The sequence below is a fragment of the Suncus etruscus genome, chromosome 12 (genome assembly GCF_024139225.1).
Source record: "Suncus etruscus isolate mSunEtr1 chromosome 12, mSunEtr1.pri.cur, whole genome shotgun sequence".
In the NCBI taxonomy this organism is placed as follows: domain Eukaryota; kingdom Metazoa; phylum Chordata; class Mammalia; order Eulipotyphla; family Soricidae; genus Suncus; species Suncus etruscus.
Genome location: NC_064859.1, coordinates 73,736,842 through 73,759,539, shown reverse-complemented (window position 1 = coordinate 73,759,539; position 22,698 = coordinate 73,736,842). Strand labels below are relative to the sequence as shown.

Sequence of the window (22,698 nt, the reverse complement as noted above, 5' to 3'; positions counted from 1 at the left end):
CTCCTGGCTCTGTGTTCAGAAATTGCTCCTGGCAGGCAACCCTATGGGGGAGTATATGGGATGCTGGGATTCGAACCAACATACTTAGGTTCTGGTCTGCCGCTTGCAAGGCAAAAAACGCCTTACTGCTGTGCTATCTCTCCAAGTCCAAGAAAGGTGAATTTTTATCAATTCCCAGCCTTTTTTTTTTTAAGCCATCTGGTTGCCCACTGGGGGCGCTGGATAACAGGTAACGCTCCCCTTTTCCCCAGAGCCCCGTTTTCCTGAGCTGGGTGTGGCCTAGGAATCACCCCTTTTGCACCCAGAGGGCTGGTTGGGATATGCTTTAAATGGTTGACCACGCCCTGACCGCCTAGGACCTAACGCTTGCAATTTTGTTTTTTTGTGTTTTTTTTTTATTATTATTTTTTAGAACACTGGAGGGGGGTCGGATGCCAAGCCAAGGGTGGGAAATTCTGCAGCTAGGTTAGGTTCTTTGTTCTCTCTGCTTAGCCAGCGTGGGCAATTTCCTTAGAATCATTTTGGCGTGTTTGTTAAAATGTCCATTTCTGTTCTCCTTGCCTCCAATCCCACGGGGACTGAGGGAATGGAGATTCTCTGGGGATACCTAAATAGTGGTTGAGCTTAGAGAATGAATTAAATAATGAATGTGGTGCATGGTAATTGCGATGCAAAACACCGATTATGTGAACGATGTCCACATTCATTCTCTCCCTCTCCAGTCTCCCAGTATTAGGGGAATTCTTCAACTGGGCTGGAGGTGGGGGGGACGGGTGGGTCCTTTGATCATCAGCATTCATGACCTCAGGTGTAGTGGGAAGGGAGGGGGTCAGATCCAAGAACACCCTTTCTTCCTCCTGACTTGCCTTCTCTGGAAAATGAATGCTGGACATTCTTTGATTCCTATCCCAGACCTACCTCTCTTCTCCGTGTTCTGGTAGATCAAAGGATCAGATAAGGGAGATTTTCTATTGTTCATGTAACTCCCCCCCCCCCCTTTTTTTACCCCATTTCTCCCTGTCTGACCCGTTCCATGATTGGTTCCCTAAACAGTACCCAGGACTGTGAGTCTTTTTTTTCTTTAATGTTGGCCACATGCACTGCTTGATGGTTAATTTTCTTAGCTACATACAAATGTGCTTGCCCTTCTTCCTGCTTTTGCTTGATAGTTGTTTTTTTGTTGTTGTTGTTGTTGTTGGTTTTTGTTTTTTTTTTTTGCTTGAGAGTTTGTCCACTTTATCTGCTTCTGTTTAGAAGGAACAGAGCCACTGTTTTACTTCAGGGAAAGAGCTCCAAAGTGAATGAGAGTCAGCAAGAATGAGAATCCAGTGCAGCTCTATCTTCTGCATACCTCATTTGTTTTTTCACTTATGATGAGTCTTTTTCTTTGCTCTCTTGTCTCTCTGCTGACAGACTGTTTTAAAAGTGTATCATTTCGCACATTTTACAACTTGCTCTCTAATTTCTAAAACCTACATCTAGGAATTTGCTCAGTTTGTGGGTGTTTTGTTTTGTTTGTTTTAGGGCCATACCTGGTGGTGTCCAGGCTTACTCCTAGCTCTGCACTCAGGGAGCACTCCTAGCTGCATTTATGAATTGCACTCATGATTCAGAGATTGAATCCAAGACACTACATGCAAAGCAATTGCTTTAACCCCAGTTTTTGTTTTAGATCAGTTTTGTAAAACAGCATACGTTCTTTCCTAGCATTAGCTGATGAGAGAGAAAACATGGCAGTTGAAGGTGGCCAGGATTCATATTATAGAGCTTACATGTTCTATTATTAGATGTTTAGCCTGCTATATAGATGAATTTCTTTATGGAAAGGCCATTTCTTGTAGCAAACCCAATTCTTAGATAATACCCCTTGTTTTTTATTCTGTGGGTGAATAAAGCTTGCAGGGCCTCAATTGACCTCAGCTTGGCATAGTCCACTTGAAAAAGCAACATGTGTGGGGAAGTATGTTCAAAGCAACTTCATATGAAATGCAGACAGACTAAATGAAAAATGTGCAGGACAGAGGATATGAGAACTGAGGCTAAGAAGGAAGGGGAGGAGGTCTCTGAGGAGATACCTTCTGAGCTGGATTTTGAAGTGTTGTTTTTATTTGTAAATTAAGACTGGATAGGGCATCCAGGTAGTTGGATCAGCGGTCATGCTCTTTTAGTCTTTTAAAATAGGTGTGCTAGACACTGTTTTAATAGCTGGAGATTCAGTAGCAAAACAAAACACATTGTATCCTTTCTCACTGTGTCCATCCCTCCATCATATCCAAGGAGAGTGATCTGCTGAGCTAAATTCCCAAGCCCTTCATTGAGCTATACTTTTAGATGGATAGGGAACAAGAAAAGTAGAAAAAAATTATGCATAGTGTCTGGAGGAATGCTCGGTATTAGGTGGAAGAATAAATTAAGGTTCTAGAATGGAGATGAATAGAGATAATTACCTATTTTATAGCTGTTTTTTATCAGCTTTTTATCAATGGATAAAATAGGTGTTTTTGAACAAAAATCTAGGAAGACCTGAGCTAAATGAAGTAGGAAGAAGTAATTAGAGATGAGGTTGGGAAAGTGGAAAGACCAAAGAGATCAAGCAGTGCCTTGTATAGCATAGTATACATGACATAGTATACACAGTATGGCATAGTAAGGATTTAGGATTTTATTTGGAGTGAGAGGACAACTCTTTGGGGAGTTTTGCATATAGAATAGCCGTTACTTTGGATGCATTCTGGAGGAAGGATTGTAGATGTGCAAGGACTGCCATGTGACCCAAAGAGGGTCAATGTCAGGGGAGTGTTCTAGATTATAGATGGGTCAGATTTGTTAGAAACTTAGATGAGTAGGAGCAGAAGAGATTGGATTAAAAAGGATGATTCAACTTTTTGTCTTATATGCCATATACGAAAAGTGCACAAATTAGTAAGTGTTGGCAACATCTCTACTGTTACTTCACAGTTGTTTGTAGGAGAAAAGTTATAAGGTGAATTTTGCTTTGGATGAAAGTATTTTGACTATCACAAGAAATGTTATTAGCCTATTTGATTTGTTTGCAAATTCTAAAAATGAGCTTATTGAACCATATTCTCTCTGTTGGATATATATGCCATTTTCAAAAATAATGCCAAAACACTAATTTTCTTGCTAATTGTTCAAGAAAGTATATAAATACTGCAGACATTATATTCAAATAATGTCCATTCAGTGTCTTCTGTGTCCAGGAATGTGCTCAGAGACATGTATAAAAACAAAATATAAGGGTCCTTTCTCTTTTAAAGAGATTTAGTAACTTATACTTTTAAACCACATCACTGAGGTGAACTTTCAGAAATACTTTTTGAAGTAGAATTGAAGCTGAAGGTCGGATATTCATGTTCTTGTTTGAGTATGATTTCCAAGGTTTCTTGTTTTTGTCCAGGCCTCATGATTACAGAGTGATATTATCTCATTTTTGTGAAATTGTTTAATGTTCACAGAAGAACACTTGAGATTCAAGCTCTGCAGGCCATACCAGTTTCTAATAATCAATTATTACTTTTCTTTCCCTCAACTTTTATTTTATAGGCAATTATACTAATAGTATGATGCTTTAATAACCTACTGTTTAGGGAGAAGTATATAAGAATATAATAGAAAGTTGAGTCTAGTTTTAGATATTTATACAGGATGTGGAGGAATACTGGGTTAAGCTAAAGAAGCTAAAGAAGGATAGTCAGCTAAAAAAAGTATAAAATATCCAGGAGTATAAGATATTAGATACACATTTTTAAGAATGATAGAATCTGCTGAATATGTATATGGAGTGTGTGTGGGCTTCATAAACTAAGAAAATAGTAAATGTAAAGGCCCAGAAAGAATAAAAGTATACAATAACCATCCTAGTAGATGCAAGTTAATTAATCAAAATTTTGGCCATTTGAGTCTAACAATTCACCAAGAGATTTATTGATTATGATAAGTAGAATTCACCCCTGGATGGTTCAACAAGTACAAATCAATTACTATAAGTATAATTATTAATGTATGTATCACATGGTAATATCAGAAGATGCCAAAAATTGAGTCAACATCAATTTCTGATAAAAAAAACATCAGCTGGAAATTGAAGGAATATACCTTACCATAATAGTGGTTTTATATGGCAAACCCATTACTAACATCATATACAATAGGAATAATGAAAGCTGTTTCCTTATCTGGAATGGAAAAAGAATGTTTACTCTCACCACATCTTTTCAACATAGTTTTGGAAATGCTAGCCAGAAAAAGACTCAATTAGAAAAAGAATTGAAACTATCAGTATTTGTGAATGATATAAATGAAAAATCCTTAAAAACTCCACCAAAGTGCTCACTTCTGCGGCACATATACTAAAATTGGAGCGATACAGAGAAGATTAGCATGGCCCTGCACAAGGATGACACACAAATAAGGGAAGCGTTCCATATTAAAAAAAAAATAGTCCACCCAAAACTACTAGAAATACTGAGTTTATTAAAATAGCAGGGTACTGATAACTGCAGTCCATATGGCAAAAATTTCCATGGTAATATAATCCAAGGACCACCAGTAAAGGTTGCATAAATGATTAAGGGGTATGACATGAGACCAAGGGCCAAATGATAAAACATGGGTGCCAAATAGAAGGAAAAGATAGGGCCACATCTGAGGACGGATGAGAAACACTGATATAGGGGATGGATCTGGAATTTAAGATTCAGCTGGGTTAGGATTTACATAAATATGAAACTCGTTAAGAGAGGGGACACCATTTTCACAGCTGAGTTATGGGTTCTTGTTTTCATTTCTTTCAGTAAAACACATGTTTACGATGAAGAATGACAATAATATAGTTATAATAACTTTGGTTTTTTTCTTAATCACAAATTATTTTTTTCTACTATGTGTTTAACAGGTATTGAAATAAAGGAAGTTAGAATATTCTGTGAAAATGTCAGTTCTAATATCACAGAGTGTAATAAATTATGTAGAAGAAGAAAATATTCCTGCTCTGAAAGCTCTTCTTGAAAAATGCAAAGATGTAGATGAAAGAAATGAGGTAAGACCAAGATTTTAAATTTAAGTTCTTTTCATAGTCAATTTTTGACTACTGTATATGTATAATGTACTGTGCTAAGGATCAGGATATAATAAGAAAATGTAATGCCCACCCATTGTAGTAATGCTGTAAGAAATTATAATAGTTTCTTACTCTTAGTCATTGCAGATTCTTTTTATTTTTGTTTGCAGTGGGAAGATACATTTAATCTTTTCAAATGGCTGACTAGATTGTACAGTTGACTTTACTTAGATGGAATAATCAGTATTCAGGAAGCTTTATTATTAATATTCTAAGTGGTTCTGGGAAGCTTTAGATTATTTTTAGGCACAGTCTTTTTTACAAATGCATTAACCAGACAAAAAATATGTTTAGAAATATTTTCTTGAATGGAGTCCCAACTATTTTTCTGAATTGTCCAGCCCATATGCCTTGAGATTTTAAAGATTCTATTTATTTATATTTTGGGGTTTTGGGCCACACCCTGCGGTACTCAGGGATTACTTCTGGCTCTGTGCTCAGAAATTATTCCTGACAGGCTCGGGGGACCATATGGGATGCCAGGAATCAAACCCAGGTCCGTCCTGGATCATCCGAGTGCAAGGCAAATGCTCTACCGCTGTGCTAACTCTCTGGCCTCTAAAGACTCTATTAACATGCATTTAAATATACTATATGCTTTGTTTAATATAATAAGGAATATATATTTATAATTTTATAAATTTGTTAATTTCATTAACAAATGTTTCTCTTTGGTAATACAAGTAAATAAAGTATTGATATTCAACATGGACATTTAAGTTATAGCATTTTTTAAAATAGTAAACTTCCTAATGAATTTTTAAATGACAGATATAAAATTAACCATAACAATAATTATTTAGTATACAGTTCAATAGTGTTAAGTAGTTCTCATTATTGTGAAATACTTCCAGAATATTTTCAAGTGTCACTCTAGACTGGGGATTGAAGTAGTAGTATAGTGGGGATGGTATTTGTCTTGCATTCTGCCAACTTCATTTGATCCTTGGTACCCATAAGGCCCCAAATCTGCCAGGAGTGAGCACAGAACCAGAAGTAAGCCCTGATCACCACTGGAAATGGTCCCAAAACTAAAATAATAAGCAATAAAAGATGAAACATACTTTAAACAACTCCCCTTAAGTCTCCAACTCCTACTTCTGGCGCTACTCTTTTTATTGTCACTATGAACTTAACTTCCCTAGGCACCAAATACACAGTATTTGTCTTTTTGTGTGACTGCCTTATTTTACTAGCCTTCACGATTCATTCATGCTATATGTGCTGTATGTGACATAGTTTCCTTCGTGTGTGCGTGTGTCTGTGTGTGTGTGTGTTTGTGTGTGTGTGTTTGGGCAATACCTGGTGGTGCTTAAAGCTTCCTTTTAGTTCTGCACTCAGGGATCACTCCTCGATGGGCTCGAGGACCATACAGGGTACTCAAACCTGGTCAGCCACATGCAAATCAAGTGACCTTCCTATTTTATTGCCTCTTTTGCCCTGCTTTCCTTCCTTTTTAAGGCAGAATAATATGACATTGAATGTATACTTGGGTATACATTAGGTTTTCTCTCTTCTAACTATTATAATTAGTACTATTAACATGGTATGTAAATATTAAAACATTTGTATTAAATTGCATAATAAAATTACTTCATTATTTTTGCTGCAGGGTACTTTTATTGAATAATGACTGCCATTAAGGAAATCTTCACTCAGAAGTTTTTTTTTTTCTTTTGGTTTTTTGGGCCACACTCGTTTGATGCTCAGGGGTTACTCCTGGCTAAATGCTCAGAAATTGCCCCTGGCTTTGGGGAACCATATGGGACACTGGGGGATTGAACCACGGTCCTTCCTTGGCTAGGGCTTGCAAGGCAGACACCTTACCTCTAGCGCCACCTCACCAGCCCCCCACTCAGAAGTTTTATTATTGAAATAATATTATGTGCCTAATGTTTATCCTGAATATTTATGCAAATATTGTGCTAACTGTTTTTATATCTTAGTTCATTACAATTTGTATATGATCTCTGTGAGGAATATTACTGTGACACATCCTGATTTATAGGTTTTTTAACATGCAATATTAATTCTGTCATCTTTCTCTTAGTTTCCAGAAGTTCTTCTAATGTTATACGTGACTGTATTTTCAATGTTTCTATGTTGAACAAAATATACTGGTTATCTGGCATCTTTGCATAATGATATACATTATGAACAGTCAATAGTTGTTATAAACATGAGATTATTCATAAAGCATAATTTATAATTTTCTAATTGGAGGTTGTTCATTGTTGTAAAATAATTGATTCTAGAAGCAATTTTTAGTAAAATATCAACATATTTGGAACACTAAGATGGTAGTTTAAAAAAGTAAACTTTATTTTAAAGGATAATGGCTCTTTAGGTTTAATAAAAGCTAGACAGAAATAAAATTACCTAAGAATTGGAAATTAAAAATAAGATGATTAGGGGCTGGAGAGATGGCATGGAGGTAAGGCGTTTGTCTTGCATGCAGAAGGTTGGTGTTTCGAATCCCAGTATCCGATATGGTCATCCGAGCCTGCCAGGAGCGAATTCTGAGCGCAGAGCTAGGAGTAACCCTTGAGCATTGCTAGGTGTGACCCCCCCCCCAAAAAAAAAGATGAATAATAGTAAATTAGTAAATGCCTTTTTTTTTTTAAATCATACTTTTCTTGAAAGCTGATAAGTGTGGTACCTGCTCTAGGGAACTTCAAATGGTGCACAATGTTTACTTCAGTGTGCCTGGGTTTGTATTATTTTAAGATTAACTATAAAAGGTCTGTCTGTTAAGAATTGCTTTGGTGGATTAAGAAACATCTACACATGGATAAAGGAACATCTGCTTATGGAATACTATGCCACCATTAGGAAAAATGAAGTCATTAAATTTACTTATATATGGATGGACATGGAGAGTACATGCTAAGTAAAATGAGTCAGAGCAAAAGGGACAGACATGGAATGATCACACTCATTTGTGAATTTCTGAAAAAAAAAAAAAAAACTTGGTAATAATGCCCAAACAGAAGAGAAACAAGGGCCAGGGGGGTCCAGGGTAGGAAGTTGTCACAGGAAAGAAGTGGAGTGCTTTTAGGACTAGGAAAGGACCACTATAACAATGATAATTGGAAATGGTCACTCTGGACACTGAGTACGGAAAGGATGCAAAGTGATATGCACGATACCTTTTCAGTAACAGTATTGCAAAGCACAGTCCCTAAAAGAAACAATGGAATAGAAAGAGAAAGAAAGAAAGACAAGAAAAATGTCTGTAATAGAGCAGATTGGGGTGGGGATGGGAGGGAAACTGAGGACATTGGTGGCAGGAAATGTGCACAGGTGAAGGGATGAGTATTGGAATGTTGTGTGACTGAAAATCATGAAGAACTTTGTAACTATGTATCTCATTGTGATTTAATATAAAAAAATAAATACTTAAAAAGTTTTTTCAATATAGACCTCCCAAAGTATAACTAGTAAGGAAGGAGGGTCTCATTACCTGTTGTGCTCTAGTTCATCTAGGCATCATTACACAGATTAAATATAATGCCTACAGAATTTCCAGTGAGATTCTTAAAAAAAAAAAAAAAAGAAAAAGAAAAAAGAAATTGCTTTGGACAGAGTGTAACAACTCTTATACAGTGACAATCAACTTAAATGAAGGGCTTTTAAGAAAACAAAAACAAACAAAAAAATAACAAACTGGTCAAGCCGTTCCTAGTTATTGTGATAGCTCAGGATGTCTTCCCAGGCTCTAGATTCTGCCCTCTTGACCCTTTCTTACTATGCTGAAGTAATGTCTTATGCCTTTTTTGTTTGTTTTTGAACCAAGATAGATTTTATTGAAACTTATTTAAAAAGATGTGGGGAGAGTATGAGAGAAGTACATGTTTAAGAGATAACACAGACTTCCCAGAGCGGAAATAGGCTAGCAAAGAAATACAGAAACAAGCAGTAAGATTCATATTCAAGATAGGACATGGGCTTGGTTGTGATACAGCTCTAACATAGTGGGCATAGAAAGAAAGGCACATAGTCACCAGGTTAGTCTAATTATAGAGCTTTCCTGGGAGACTTAGTCAGTGTGGTGTTGCAAGATTATTTCTTCTTGTGAGGTAGAACGATATGTTTTGTTGTTAGTTTTCCTTGACGAAGTCTTGTCACTGTATGCAGGGCAGATATTTAATAGTTTCTATAAGAGAAAGTTATGACTTTCCAAGCCTTTATTTGGCTTGTTCTATTTCATGAAGTTTGTTATAGGTAATTATATTCCTCCATCTTATTTTTTCTAATACTCAAGAAAAACACATGTCTGTGAACTCGCTGATCTATGACCTCAAAAGTAAACAGAAAACCTCTGTCTTTGAAATAACTAGCTGGAAATCTCTGATGAAAATCATGCATTTTCTAGTTTATGTATTCAGAAGTAATTGGCTTTACTTTCCATTTTTGCCAACAACTTAGATATTCCACCTTTTATCTCAGTTTGTTAGAAAGGAGAAATTGTGTTGGAGAGCATGTTAAAGAGTTGGCAGATTCAGACATGGTATAATAATTGATGTCTGTAGTTATGACTCAGAATCATAAAAATAATATTTAAGTTAATCTGTTTGACAAGTTGCAATGCAGGCATTGCTTTTTAGAATAATTTTTGCCATAAAAGTCATAATCAAATTTAATACTTAAAGGATAAACTTTCACCTGGAAAAATATATGTATGCACAATACCTCATCCCCTCATGACCCTAGTTGAATGACAGGTGATTGCTACATATTCATTATATAAGATTGTATTAAGGCAGTTTACTTCTGTACTTTGTTCAAACTAGTATAGGCATTAAGGAACCAACAGAGAAAGTATCCAGGTGAACTTGTTTGCTGCAATCTCTTCATTATTCAGGGCTTTTCTACGTTGCAGTGAAGATTTAGATTCTTCTCCAAATGAGTAGTGGGAGGTTAGGCTAAATAGAGAAATGGTGTCAAATTACCATTTAAAAATATCCTGGATATTTTCCCCCACATACATAGATCCATGGCTAGTAGGTTCTTTTTTTTTTTTTTTTTTTATTGTGATCATAATGGGTTTCATATCTTTCACAGTACTATTTTAGGTACATATTATTAACATTGAATCAGGGGAATACCCATCACCAAATTTGTCCTCCCCCCATCCCAGTTCCCTTTCTGCAACCCATATACCCCACCATCATTCCCCGGGCTGCTAGAGTAGGTGGTCCCCTCTTTGTCTAGCTTACTATTAGTAGTCATATATCTGTTTGGTCGGTTAGTAGGTTCTTAAATAAATGTTTGTATACTTAACCTTTAATTTTTGTATTGTTTTTCCCCTTCACTTAGCACCTTTAGTTTTGTCACTGTTAATAAACCCCTCATTTCAACCTATACCATGTCTTGGTGACATGGCAAATGATATTCTGGGAAGCACACTTGTAGTAGAGGTTGTGGGTGGTGGTGGTGGTGGTGGTGGGTGGGTGAGTGCTGCTACTGGATTCAGGACTGAGCTGCCAGACCCCACTCTGCTATCTTAGTGCCAAGGAACTGTTTTCTTCTCTAACTGTGACTCACTCTTCGCACAGCCTAGGCTACTGAGATAACTAGAAGAAAATTTAGTGTGATAAATTAAAAATCCTAACTGGGAAGCTTAAAAAAAAAGTATCTTATTAATAACACCTACATTGTCTTTATTTATTGTTTCCCCTTTAGTAAGATACCATATATATGTATTCAATATTATTAAATTAATATTATTAAAGCAACTTTTCTATTACATTTACTTGTATTATTAAAGACTCTTGGACTTTTATATATACATTTTGATAATTTTTCAGTCTTTTATGCAGTTTTACTTATTTAAAAATTTTTTAAAGCATTTTGATTTACAAAGTTAATCAGTTAAGTTTTAGACATACCATGTTTCAGCTTCAATTTCACTACCAATGTTAATCTCCCTCTACCAATGTTTCTAGAGTTCATCCATACCACCACCACCACTCCACCATAGCCGGCAATTATAGCAGGCAACTTTATGTTTAGTTGTTAAAGTTTGGGTTTCATGATGTGTAGCTTGGATATTTAGTTTTGTACTTTTATTTTTTTTTACCATGTTTACTTATTTTTAATGAAGTTGCTGAAAAAATGCTATGTTTAATAAACAGATTTTACTTTCTCTTTGACTTTTATAGAATTAGTAGACTAAAAACTAGATTTGTAATTCACATTGGTCTTAATAAAAATTAAAAAAAAATTCGTAGACTGAAAACTTAAGACTTAAGTGTGCTTGTAAATTAAACAAATACTAAAAAGAGTGCTTAAATACTAGCCTAAAATATAAATGGAATGTATTTACCGGTAGTGTTTCAGTGAAAGTATAGCATCGTGACACATCCTCTCTTATATTTTCTAGTGCGGCCAGACTCCATTGATGATAGCTGCTGAGCAGGGGAATCTGGAAATAGTGAAAGAATTAATTAAGAATGGAGCCAATTGCAATCTGGAAGACTTGGTATTTATCGAAATAATTCATCTGTCTCTTTTGTGGTCAACTTCTCAATTATCCTGGGTTTAAAAAGTGATTCAAAAATAATAGAATACATATTGTTTTTTCAAATACATTCAACTATACATATCCTAAGTTAATGTTAAAGTTAAAGGTAATAGTGGAGAAAAATTTGTACTTTCAGTAAAAGGCTTTAGCTCTTTATGTTTTCTATGTATAGATTTCAGTGGCTAAATAAGGAAGCAATTGTGCATAAAATTATTGCCTGCCTAGTATGTATACTATATTTTCAATCTTTTAATTGTAACTTAATATAAATATCATTATGTAAGGTAAGAGTCAGTGCAGGAGAGATATGACAGTGGGTAAAGCACTTGTCTTGCATTCAGCTGACCCAGATTAGATCCTTAGCACCACATATGGACCCCAGAGCCCTTTCAGGAGTGAACCCTGAGGATGGTAAAGCCTGGAGAATAACTGGTGTAACCCCAAAACAAAAACAAATGAGCAAAAATATATAAATTTAAGATGTGATGGTTCCTTTTGACATATATTTTGAGGCATAAAGCACTATTCCAAGAAGCATAAATTTTCTCCTTCTGTTTCCCAGAAAAGATATCTTTTTTTATATATATAAATTGAAAAACCTTAGTGAGGTTAATGGTCTAGCACTCCCAGAGGAGTTTCATAGAACCGTCATTTGTGCCTCCAAAGGGTCTCATTAAAATGCATGAGGGAGTTCCCCTGTTCTGTGTGTTAATTTTGCATTTTTAGATTGAAAATATGTCTGGAACTAGTAGGATGTGATTAGGGTTAGGAGTTCTCAGATGTGGATGTTTCCAGACTGGGCTTATGTTGGACCAGACTAAATTAAGACCCACCCATGAGCCCTGTCTTAATCATGTGGGATCACTTTAATCGCCTGTGTGTACTCCTAAATATGATTAAAGACTCTTTAGTTTCAATTTATAGTAATTGTTAACCAGAAGGATTAACTTTGAGGCTTAGTTAGTCATCGGTTTTCTTTAAAAAAAAAAAGAAAAAAGAAAAGCTAAAAACAAAAACAAAAAAAGAACACAACCAAAAACACCACACACAGAGATTAGAAGTTCTAAATAAGGAGTAGTGAGACTCTTACTTCACCATATAGTGATACACTAGACAACTACATTCTAAACATAATTTTGCTTCACTGTTCTTTTAGAGTAGTTTAGTCTGGATTAAGTCATGTCAGTTTGGTACGATTATTTGGTGTGTACATTGAATTTATTTTTTCTAATTTTAGAATGTATTTTTTGGTTTTGAAATGTTAACACCGTGTCTTTGTGTTCAAGGATAACTGGACAGCACTTATATCAGCATCTAAAGAAGGACATGTGCACATTGTGAAAGAACTGCTTAAATGCGAGGTTAACCTGGAACACCGAGACATGGTATATATATATCTTTTCTTTTTATGCTATTACTTAGTGGGAATCTTATTAATAGTAATTCACATATGTAAAATTTTTCATTTTTATATGGGAGATGATATGATGGTATTTTTAGGATTTTAACTTGGAGGTTAAAATGACTCTCAAATGTTTTAAACCTAGGTAACTTATCTCTTTTAGCTATTTTCAGATTTTAAAATTCTAAAGTAGTATTAAAAGAAGCTCATTATGCCTAATATGTCAATGTTTTAGACTTGTGAATTTTGTTTTCTTTGAGAGGAAAATAGTTTTAAAATATTTTAGTTGTTTAGATTATACTTTTCAGAAAAATATAAATTTAAGAGTGTTATTTTTTTAAATGTGCATATTATAAGTTTAACAAGATTTTGCTCATGGTTGATCGTGGCATCTATTGGAAGAATAATTTGAAGAAAGGAATTAGTTTTGATTTATTTGTACTGTACAATGTTTAGCCTTTTCTAGACTTAATTTTAACAATGAATTTAAGTTAAGAATAATTTACCTCAGTATCAAAAAGATATATTGCTTTGTATTTGATACTTGACATAAAGTACAGGTAGTCCTGATTTTGTTTTGATATTTTTGTTTTGTTTTGTTTGTTTTGGGCCCATCAGGGCCTAGGAATTTCTTCTTGCTTTGTTCTCAGGGATCACTTCTAGGGAATCATATATAGTACCAGTGATTTAGCACAGGAGGTTGAACCCAGAATAATGCAAATATCCTACCTGCTGTACTATCTCTCTGGTTCATTTTTAAAGAAACTGAAGTATTTCACGATCTTGGTCTAATGTTATATTGTATTTTATAATTTATGGTGCTTTTCTCATTCTTGTCTTATATTCTTTTTTAATTACTTTATTTAAACAATGTTGTTACAAGGTTATTAATAATACTTGTCTTATATTAAAATGTAATGAAATGGGTGTTATCATTTTTGTAGAAAATTATTGAACATTTTTGCCACATATTTCTGAAAAAATACTAAAATACATTGCTATAAAAATTTAGGGAAAGAAGATAATGTCAGTACAGAAGGGATATGGCAGGTCAGAACAAAATGTGAAGTTTTTATTTTACTGATACATAAAGAAAAAGTGCAAATAATAATCAAATTTTAATATTTTAAGTGTACTCATATCAGTTTATCAGCTAAATTAATGTATCAGAAACCTATTCAAAGCTTAACATGTTTAGCTGGATTATTACGTCTCTATCATCAATTGACTTATGGTAACAATCAATAGGCAAAAATTGATTTAGTCATAAATTGATTTGAAGACTCAGTTTGAAGATTATTTCCAAAGTCACTGAGGTATTAAGTAATTAGATAAGTTCGAACCCAGGCCTGCCTTACTCAAAAGGCATTTCTTCTGTGTCATTCTTCCATATATGTTTATAAAGGGATTAGGAAATATAAAGTATACTCTTTAAAGTGTGAGGACACTAAAATTCATACAGAAGTGATTTCTTAAACATTTAAAATTTTATCTTTATTAGTATTTCCCTAAAATAATTATTTATTTTAACACTGAGAGGTTCTTTGTGTCTAGCTTTATGCAATAAAAATTAATGAAATAGAATCAGAAGGATTAAACTATTGACATCCTTAGAACCAAATAAGGTTTGTTCCAAATACTAATTTGATAAGAGAAAGAAATCATTCATTTTGATATAATTTGATTAGTTTCCTTATTGAGTTCCATTGCAGCTAACATAAAAATTGGCCTTATAATTTAGAAAAAGGTAGTTATCATTCCCTTAATTTATACTTATATTAGCATTCCTAGAAATCGTAATTTTTATATATCCCATTGCCATTTTTTCCCTTGTGCCAGATCAAACCTAAGCCATACAGAGGGAGATACATATTCTATATTCTGCTGCTGAGCAACATTCCCTGCCTAAAATTTCCTTCTTAGCAAGAGATATTATGATATGGGATTTGTAGGATGCATTCAATTACAGAATTGAAGATGATTTCTGGAATCCCTCCTTGGAAATATCTGAACTTGTGAAAAGAGAAGAATATTTTTCGGGAAGAACTTTTAAACAGCTAAACAAAATCTTGGAAATTTGCTAGAGTCAACATGAGAGCTCTCCATTTCAGTTTCTGTGATATAGTACAAGACTCACCATTGTAGAAGTAAGAGAACTGATTCATGTTAGGTGCAACTGTCTGTATATTTCTGTAGGAGCTTGAGAGTCTGTAACTACATAGAATTGCCTTCATCTAATGATGGCATTTAGATTATTGTGAAAAGAGCTTCATTTTTAAATTTTATGTTTATCTTTCTTCCCCTTTTATTTCTCTAGGGAGGATGGACAGCACTTATGTGGGCATGTTATAAAGGGCGTACAGAGGTAGTAGAGTTGCTTCTTTCTCATGGTGCCAATCCCAGTGTCACTGGTCTGGTAAGCATTAACAAATACTCTATTTGTTGCAAGAAGAAAGTTCTCTTAGGAAGTACTTTAAGTTTTTAGGCACCATAATGGATAGAAATAATGTAGATTTATAAGATAATGCATAATGTTCTTTCTTAGTTTGTATTAATTAGTTATTTCTTAAGCTTAAATGTCATCTATAACTGCCTTAACATTTTATGAAGATTTGGATCAGGCATAACAAAGGGTCATTAGTGAAGAGTCCTGGGCACTTTGGTGGGAGGGGACATTTCATTAACTTTGCATATCGATGTCATCAACTTTAACACTATTATAATCCTATTATAATTTTAAAACTTCCCATTAAAGAGCATAACACTTCAGAAGAAATATTAAAATAGTTTATTTTCTGTTGTTATATATTATTAACATAACATTACTAACATAATGGTTATCAATACCATTTTTGTACATTTTTATAGTTGATATATACATGTATAACTTCCTTGCCAAACACTTGTCTCAGTTTATAGATTAAAAAATTTCTTATTGAAAGGGAAAATTCTTTCATAATATATATAGATTATTATGTTGTACTGATCTTCATATATTATCTATCAATTATACGTCAATGGGAATACAGATAAGAAGGGCTTCACATTTATCTTATTAGGTTAGGCTTTCCTGTGAGCTGATTGTGTTAAATCTGTAAATATCCATATGCTCATAATACACACCTTCTTAAGACTGAGCATATTTAAGTTGCCTGGTATGTTTTAGAGTATGTTTTTAAAGGAATAATCAGAAATGATTTTTAGTAATACTGTTTTGTATTTAAAACATTTGTTTTTCTTTGTTACTTTTCCTAGAAAATGTGTTTTCTAAAAGCTTTTTTTTTCTTTCTCTTCCCCCCTACCTCCCACCTTCCCTTCCTTTTTCCCTAAACTTTTAAATTTCCTTCCTCCCACCTGCCCACCTCTCCCCCAGCAGTACAGTGTTTACCCAATCATTTGGGCTGCCGGGAGAGGTCATGCAGATATAGTGCATCTTTTACTACAGAATGGTGCTAAAGTCAACTGCTCTGATAAGGTAAGTCAGCAGGCTCTTTCCAAGTTTTTATTATGCTCCTTTGTAGTCTGTTACAAGTATTTTCATGTGCTCTGTATTTAATAAGACATAAGAATCAATGGAAACATTAAAAACTAGAGGCTATATGATTTTATGATGGAAAAATTGTCACTGAATGTTAGTTGAAATATTTTATGTACAGTTCATCATCAATTCAGGAGGGTATACAGTAGAAATGTGATTTTTTTTCCTTTGTGTGAACAGTAATCAAATTAATACTAAAAATGAATTTCATCAAAGTAATATTAAAATGTATGAATTTTATCAAAATGAATGTTGTGCAGTAGATTAGGTATGCCTTTAACAATAATTTTGAATTCACTATTTGTTTTAATAGTACGGAACAACCCCCTTGGTTTGGGCTGCACGAAAGGGTCATTTGGAATGTGTAAGGCATTTATTAGCCATGGGAGCTGATGTTGATCAAGAAGGAGCTGTAAGTATCTTTTCTTTTTAAACCATTACAGTAGAAATAAATTTTAGTTTTAAGAGAAAGAACATTTTTATTTAAATTATATCTAGAAATATTTTCTGCAATTATTAATTGGCATTTGAAAAGATAAGCTAAGCATTTATTTCTGTACCTTGATAAAAATATTACAAATAATATGTACTATAAGTATGCTTTTAAGGATCTCTTGCTAATTCACGTAAGTTTTTGAAAGCTAAAAAATAATCAGCTATATTAAACTAAAATATATTAGAAATTAGTGGTCCATACCTAGGAAGATTAAATACGTTACTGAATGGTGAGCATTAATTCCTTACTGAGCTCTTGATATATATGTATCCAGCCCTGTACCAAGTGTGCTAAGGATACTAGTAGAACATGCTAAATTGTTTCTCTCATGATATCATAAGAATATATATAGTTATATATATGGAAATTATATATATATATATGGAAATTAAATTTATATAAATCACTATTATTTAATAATTGTGTATGAGAAATGGATCATCTTTTGTCTATGTTAAATGAAATATATATGAAATGGACCTTTAACATTAAATCTTATCAATATCTGGCTGCAATGTAATTGTAACTGAAGCATTCCTAATCATACTTCTAGACACATATTAACCAGCTTGTTTTGTTTTCCATTTTGGTAGAAGCTACTAGTTGCTAATCTTCAAGGAATATATATATGTATGATACATTAGTGTTGTGCGAATATTGTTGTTGTATGGAGTTAAAAGTGAAGTCTTATAAAAATTATAAAAGAAAGACAAGTTTTTAAAATATTATTTCTACATCACTGAATGACAAAATACTTTTATTGAAATACGGAAAACTATTCATTGCTTTGCATTCATTTTCCTATAGATTTTAATCTTTTTGAATTTTTATTTACCCTTTAAAAATTGGTTATATTTATTTTGAAAGATAAGATTGATTTGAAGTATGAGGATTTGTTTTTCTCTTATTTTAACATTAGCTTCCAGTAATTATCTTGTATTAAATCATCTCCTAAAATGGTCTTGCCTTATATTGTTTTGTTAAAATTGTTTTGCTTTGTAGGTAAAAGAAAAAAGATAGATAAAATACATTATTCCTCCAAGAAGAAAAAAATTTTCCCAAGTTTATTATATGGTATCTTTCCAATAGCTAGTGTGTATTAGTACCATCTTGCATCCCTGGTTTTAAAATAAAATGAAATATTTTATAATAAATAACTTAGAATATATCGTTGGTAAATTTGTGTTGGTTTTTTGTTATTTGTGGGTCTTTGTCATTTTAATGAACACATTGAAGAAATACTTGCTGCTTCTAATTCAGAAAACAATTGCAAGTTTGGCATGCCTTCATCTCAATTAATAGTGACAGTAACTTAATTATAACTTAAATAGTATTTATTCTTAGCAATAAAGAAAGTTGGTCTAGATTTCACGTAGTATGTAACACAGAAGTTCCTGTTTGAATTCACTGTACTTTCGACAATGTAGCTTAGAAGTTGTTTATTTTTGAGTCATTCTGTCGACTGTTTGATATTTCAATACTTAATGAGAGGGATTTTTCATTGTGAGTCCATTTTCAGATAATTATTTATAGAATTCAGTGTCATAAAAGTTCGGTTGACTCAGAGAATTAATGTATATTCAAAAAAAATGGAAAATAATTTCACCTGACTATTTTTGGTCTATGTCTGGTCATTTATACTATAAAACTTTAAATTGGAAATAACAATAATAGGTCTCCCACTTGGAAATATTTTATGAAAATGGCATAAATCATCATTACTTACATATTCATTTCTTGGTTTGATATTTTTTTTTTTTAGAATTCAATGACTGCACTTATTGTGGCAGTAAAAGGAGGCTACACACAGTCAGTAAAGGAAATTTTGAAGAGGAATCCAAATGTTAATTTAACTGATAAGGATGGAAATACTGCTTTGATGATTGCTTCCAAGGAGGGTCATACAGAGATTGTACAGGATCTTCTTGATGCTGGAACATATGTTAACATACCGGATAGGGTAGGTTACTTATTTAAAATTTTTCTTCCAGTAGTTATATTGATACGAGATTGTTTTAACTTCTTACTTCCTTTCAGGATTCTTTAAGCACGATAATCCTATTTTATGCTATTTTGTTTCTTCTTTTAAAATTAACTTAAAGACTGTTCAGTCTTTGTGAGGGTTTTTTAAAATTTTTGTCAAATAATGTTATTGAAAATGTCATATACTGTTAGTCTGTAATAGACCTTCAATATGTATATGTGACATATGTGTATATATACATATATATCACTTGTTTATAATCAGTGTTACTCATTGCTGTAGGACTTTAAATCTAAACTTTTATACTTAGCATTTTTATTTTTTATCTTTTTCTTCAACGTCTGAAGAAGTATACCTCTCCATTTGAATTTTTACAGGGCTTTTTAAACATTGCAAAATAGTCTTTGGAATAAAAACTTTTCCTTCACTCGCTCCATTTCAATAAATGTTGCAACCATTGTTATTAAGGCCCAGTTCTGCATATTAACCTAGTTTTTCTCTGCCTTACTTTGCACATTTAATTCTTTAGTTGATTGCTTCTTTTATGTTTTCCATTACCAGTAGTCCAGTCCTAGCCACAATCTTCCACTATCCTGCAGCAGCATCTTAACAAGATTTATTTGTAATCTATAATTTATTCTCCACACTGTGCTTAGGGGTGATTTTAAAGCATTTAATCTCTTGTGTACCACTTTGCTTAAGTTGTCCAAGATTTGTCTTACACAGAGGACTCTGTTAGTTTCTTAGTTTATAAACATTATGTGATATTGTCTTTAATGCTCCATCCTCATTTGATTGGACTCTTTCCCCTATTTAAATAGATTGCACCATGTATGTAATTTTTCTTTAAATCAGTGGATCTTGTTGCTTTATGGGCCTTTCCATAAGCTATGCCATTTCTAGAATGTGGACATGTGTCTCTTGCCTTGTCATTCCTATTAAACAGAATGGTTTCTTATTCTGGGTGTCTTATCCTTCTTAACTTTTGTTGCAGAATTTCAAAGTTTTTTTTTTTGATATTTAAAGTCCTATGTTTTTTATTCTTAAGGCTACTAATATATAAGGTTTTAATGTTAGTTAATTTAAATTTTCTTACTGAGAAAGATTTTTATAATGCATTTTAAAAGAAATATAGGTTAAATCCCAAAATAATATTTTTATCATGTGAATGCCTTATGTTTTTATTTCTTTTAGAGTGGGGATACTGTATTGATTGGTGCTGTAAGAGGTGGTCATGTGGAAATTGTTCGAGCACTTCTTCAAAAATATGCTGATATAGACATCAGGGGTCAGGTATGCATATTTAGTGTGGCTCTTACCCTTTAGTATATTTGGCTGTAGGTGTAGATTGATAAACATAGTCATTCCTCCAATAATGCTATAGAGATAAACTTGGAAATTCTAATATAAATTTAATGATAACCTTTAAATTATATTTTACTGCCATTTTTATGAAATGTCTATATTATGTCAAATAATTAAGAAAGAAGCTTATAGTTTTCAAATATGCATCCCTCACTAATATATAAATATATTCAATCCTAATGAATAGTTTCTGAGATAGTTGGTAATTCTGAGTTGTATAACTTGGTTCTTTAATATTTTTTCATTGTTTCTCTGGTTTTGCTTTACGAAACAAAAATCTTTATTTACCCTAATCAGCTTACCTATCTTCTTTCCTTTCCTTGATATAGTAATACTGTCAACTTGGCTTACAAAAGCGTGGCTCATAGAGATTTAAGGTTATCAATTTTAGATAAAAACTTGCCTGAAGGGACCGGCGAGGTGGTGCTAGAGGTAAGGTGTCTGCCTTGCAAGCACTAGCCAAAGGAGGACCGAGGTTCATCCCCGGTGTCTCATATGATCCCCCTAAGCCAGGGGCAATTTCTGAGCACTTAGCCAGGAATAACCCCTGAGCATCAAACAGGTGTGGCCCGAAAAACCAAAAAGAAAGAAAAAAACTTGCCTGAATTTTTGAATTTATCCAATATTTCAAGACCTATAGATTAAAATTAAAAAGACCTATAGATTAAAAATTTATTTGTTAGTTTATTTTTCTTGGAAGAATTTTACTTTTCCTTAGGTTTTCTTTGTATTTCGCCGGTATCCTAATTAGATTTGATGTCAAAGTAATGAATATTATAACAGAGGAGCTTGCCATGGGATCCTTACCTGTAAGAAATTTGTTTTATAATCGAAATGTTTTAGTGTTGGTTTGTTTAATCTCTTATTATCTTTTTTATATACATATATAAAGGGATACCACTTTGATATAAGATTGATTGCAAGTGAAAGATTCAAGAATTCAAGATTCTTAAGCAATAGAAAGAGAGCATTGAGGAAGGATTTTGAAAGAATTTAGAATTTAAGCTAATTTATCAGATGGGTTGGATATAGGCAGAGTTAAAAAAAAAAAGGCTGGTTGTTGGAGCTGGTAGAGAGAGAGTACAGCGGGTTGAATGCTCATCTGCATGTGGCCCACCAGGTTCAATTCTTGCCATCCCCTAAGCCCTGTCATGTGTTATCCCTGAGAGCAAAGCCAGAAGAAAGCCCTGAGACCCTCCAAGTGTGGCCAAAAACAAAAACAAAAAAGGAAAAGGGAAAGAAAAAGGAAAGCTGGGTATTCAAGCAAGGATAGTAGAATCCTAAGATTAGGAGATTCAAGAAAGTGTGAAATAGATTATCGTATTTTCTGGCGTATAAGACGACTTTTGAAACAAAAAAAAGTCTTAAAACCCATAGATGAGTGAGACCATTCTGCGTTTTTCTCTCTTTACATGACTGAAACCCAAACACAATCATGTATGTAATCAAGGTGTTTAAATAAAATATATTAAAAAAAAGTATAAAAAAAAAGTCAACCGAAAATTGGAGGTCATCTTATACACCGAGTATATCCCGAAAAATGTTTCAATATGCTGCTAAATGAAAATTGTCTGAATATTGCCACAAAACGAATTTTCCAACTCCATCCTGCACCAATCACTGCAAGGCTGCTCGGACCGCCTCTCTAACTCAGCCAATCCAAGCAGGCTTTTTATGCATGCAAATTAGACAATGTTCTGGACCCGAATCTACACTGTAAAAAGCCTGCTCAGATTGGCCTGAGTCAGAGAGGAAGTCTATTACAGTATAACCTCTGAACCTTTGCTTGTTGTGATTGGCTCACTGTGGTACATGAGCACAGGAACACATGCAGCACATGCAGCACAGGAACGTTCTGTCTGATATAGCGAATATAGGCCTAACCCTATGTTTTAACTGCAAAATTAGAGGGTCGTCTTATACACCGGAAAATACGGTACTCCTTAGCTGAATAAATCATTCTAGCAAGGTTGTGGTAACAAGGTTAAGGTGGGAGATTATATCAAAGTAAAAAAAATAGTGCCAGAAATATGTGAGTGCCAGCCTAAGGAAGTTGACAAATCAGTAGAAACTTTTGAGAATAGTAAATGGAGAAAACCTGGTATATGAAATGTAATAAGAAGCAGTCAAAAGAAATTCACTATTTTGTGTATTAAAATGTTTTAACTAAGTATAATTGCTGGATCATCTATTTAGACCTTTATCTAACTTCTTTATTCTATGAAGGGTCACTTGCCTACATTTTAA

At 33.5% G+C, this 22,698-nt stretch overlaps 1 protein-coding gene and 1 non-coding gene across 9 annotated transcripts in view; both read left to right on the top strand.

The window, feature by feature from the left end:
- KIDINS220 (kinase D interacting substrate 220) overlaps positions 1-22,698 on the top strand; it is an 89,921-nt gene that overhangs the window by 890 nt on the left and 66,333 nt on the right. For 4 of the 8 annotated variants that reach the window (XM_049784513.1, XM_049784511.1, XM_049784507.1 and 1 more), the window contains 8 exons: positions 4,916-5,059; positions 11,526-11,624; positions 12,953-13,051; positions 15,386-15,484; positions 16,442-16,543; positions 16,920-17,018; positions 18,865-19,062; positions 20,281-20,379. In XM_049784513.1, coding sequence (XP_049640470.1) covers positions 4,952-5,059; positions 11,526-11,624; positions 12,953-13,051; positions 15,386-15,484; positions 16,442-16,543; positions 16,920-17,018; positions 18,865-19,062; positions 20,281-20,379 — 903 coding nt within the window. In that variant the 5' untranslated portion in view covers positions 4,916-4,951. Of the gene's footprint in view, positions 1-4,912; positions 5,060-11,525; positions 11,625-12,952; positions 13,052-15,385; positions 15,485-16,441; positions 16,544-16,919; positions 17,019-18,864; positions 19,063-20,280; positions 20,380-22,698 lie in introns of those variants that run through there. The other 4 variants (XM_049784512.1, XM_049784510.1, XM_049784515.1 and 1 more) reach the window with 2 other exon arrangements.
- Positions 4,347-4,452, top strand: LOC126025185 (U6 spliceosomal RNA). The gene has a single exon (XR_007501229.1). It is a non-coding gene; the product is annotated as a U6 spliceosomal RNA (small nuclear RNA).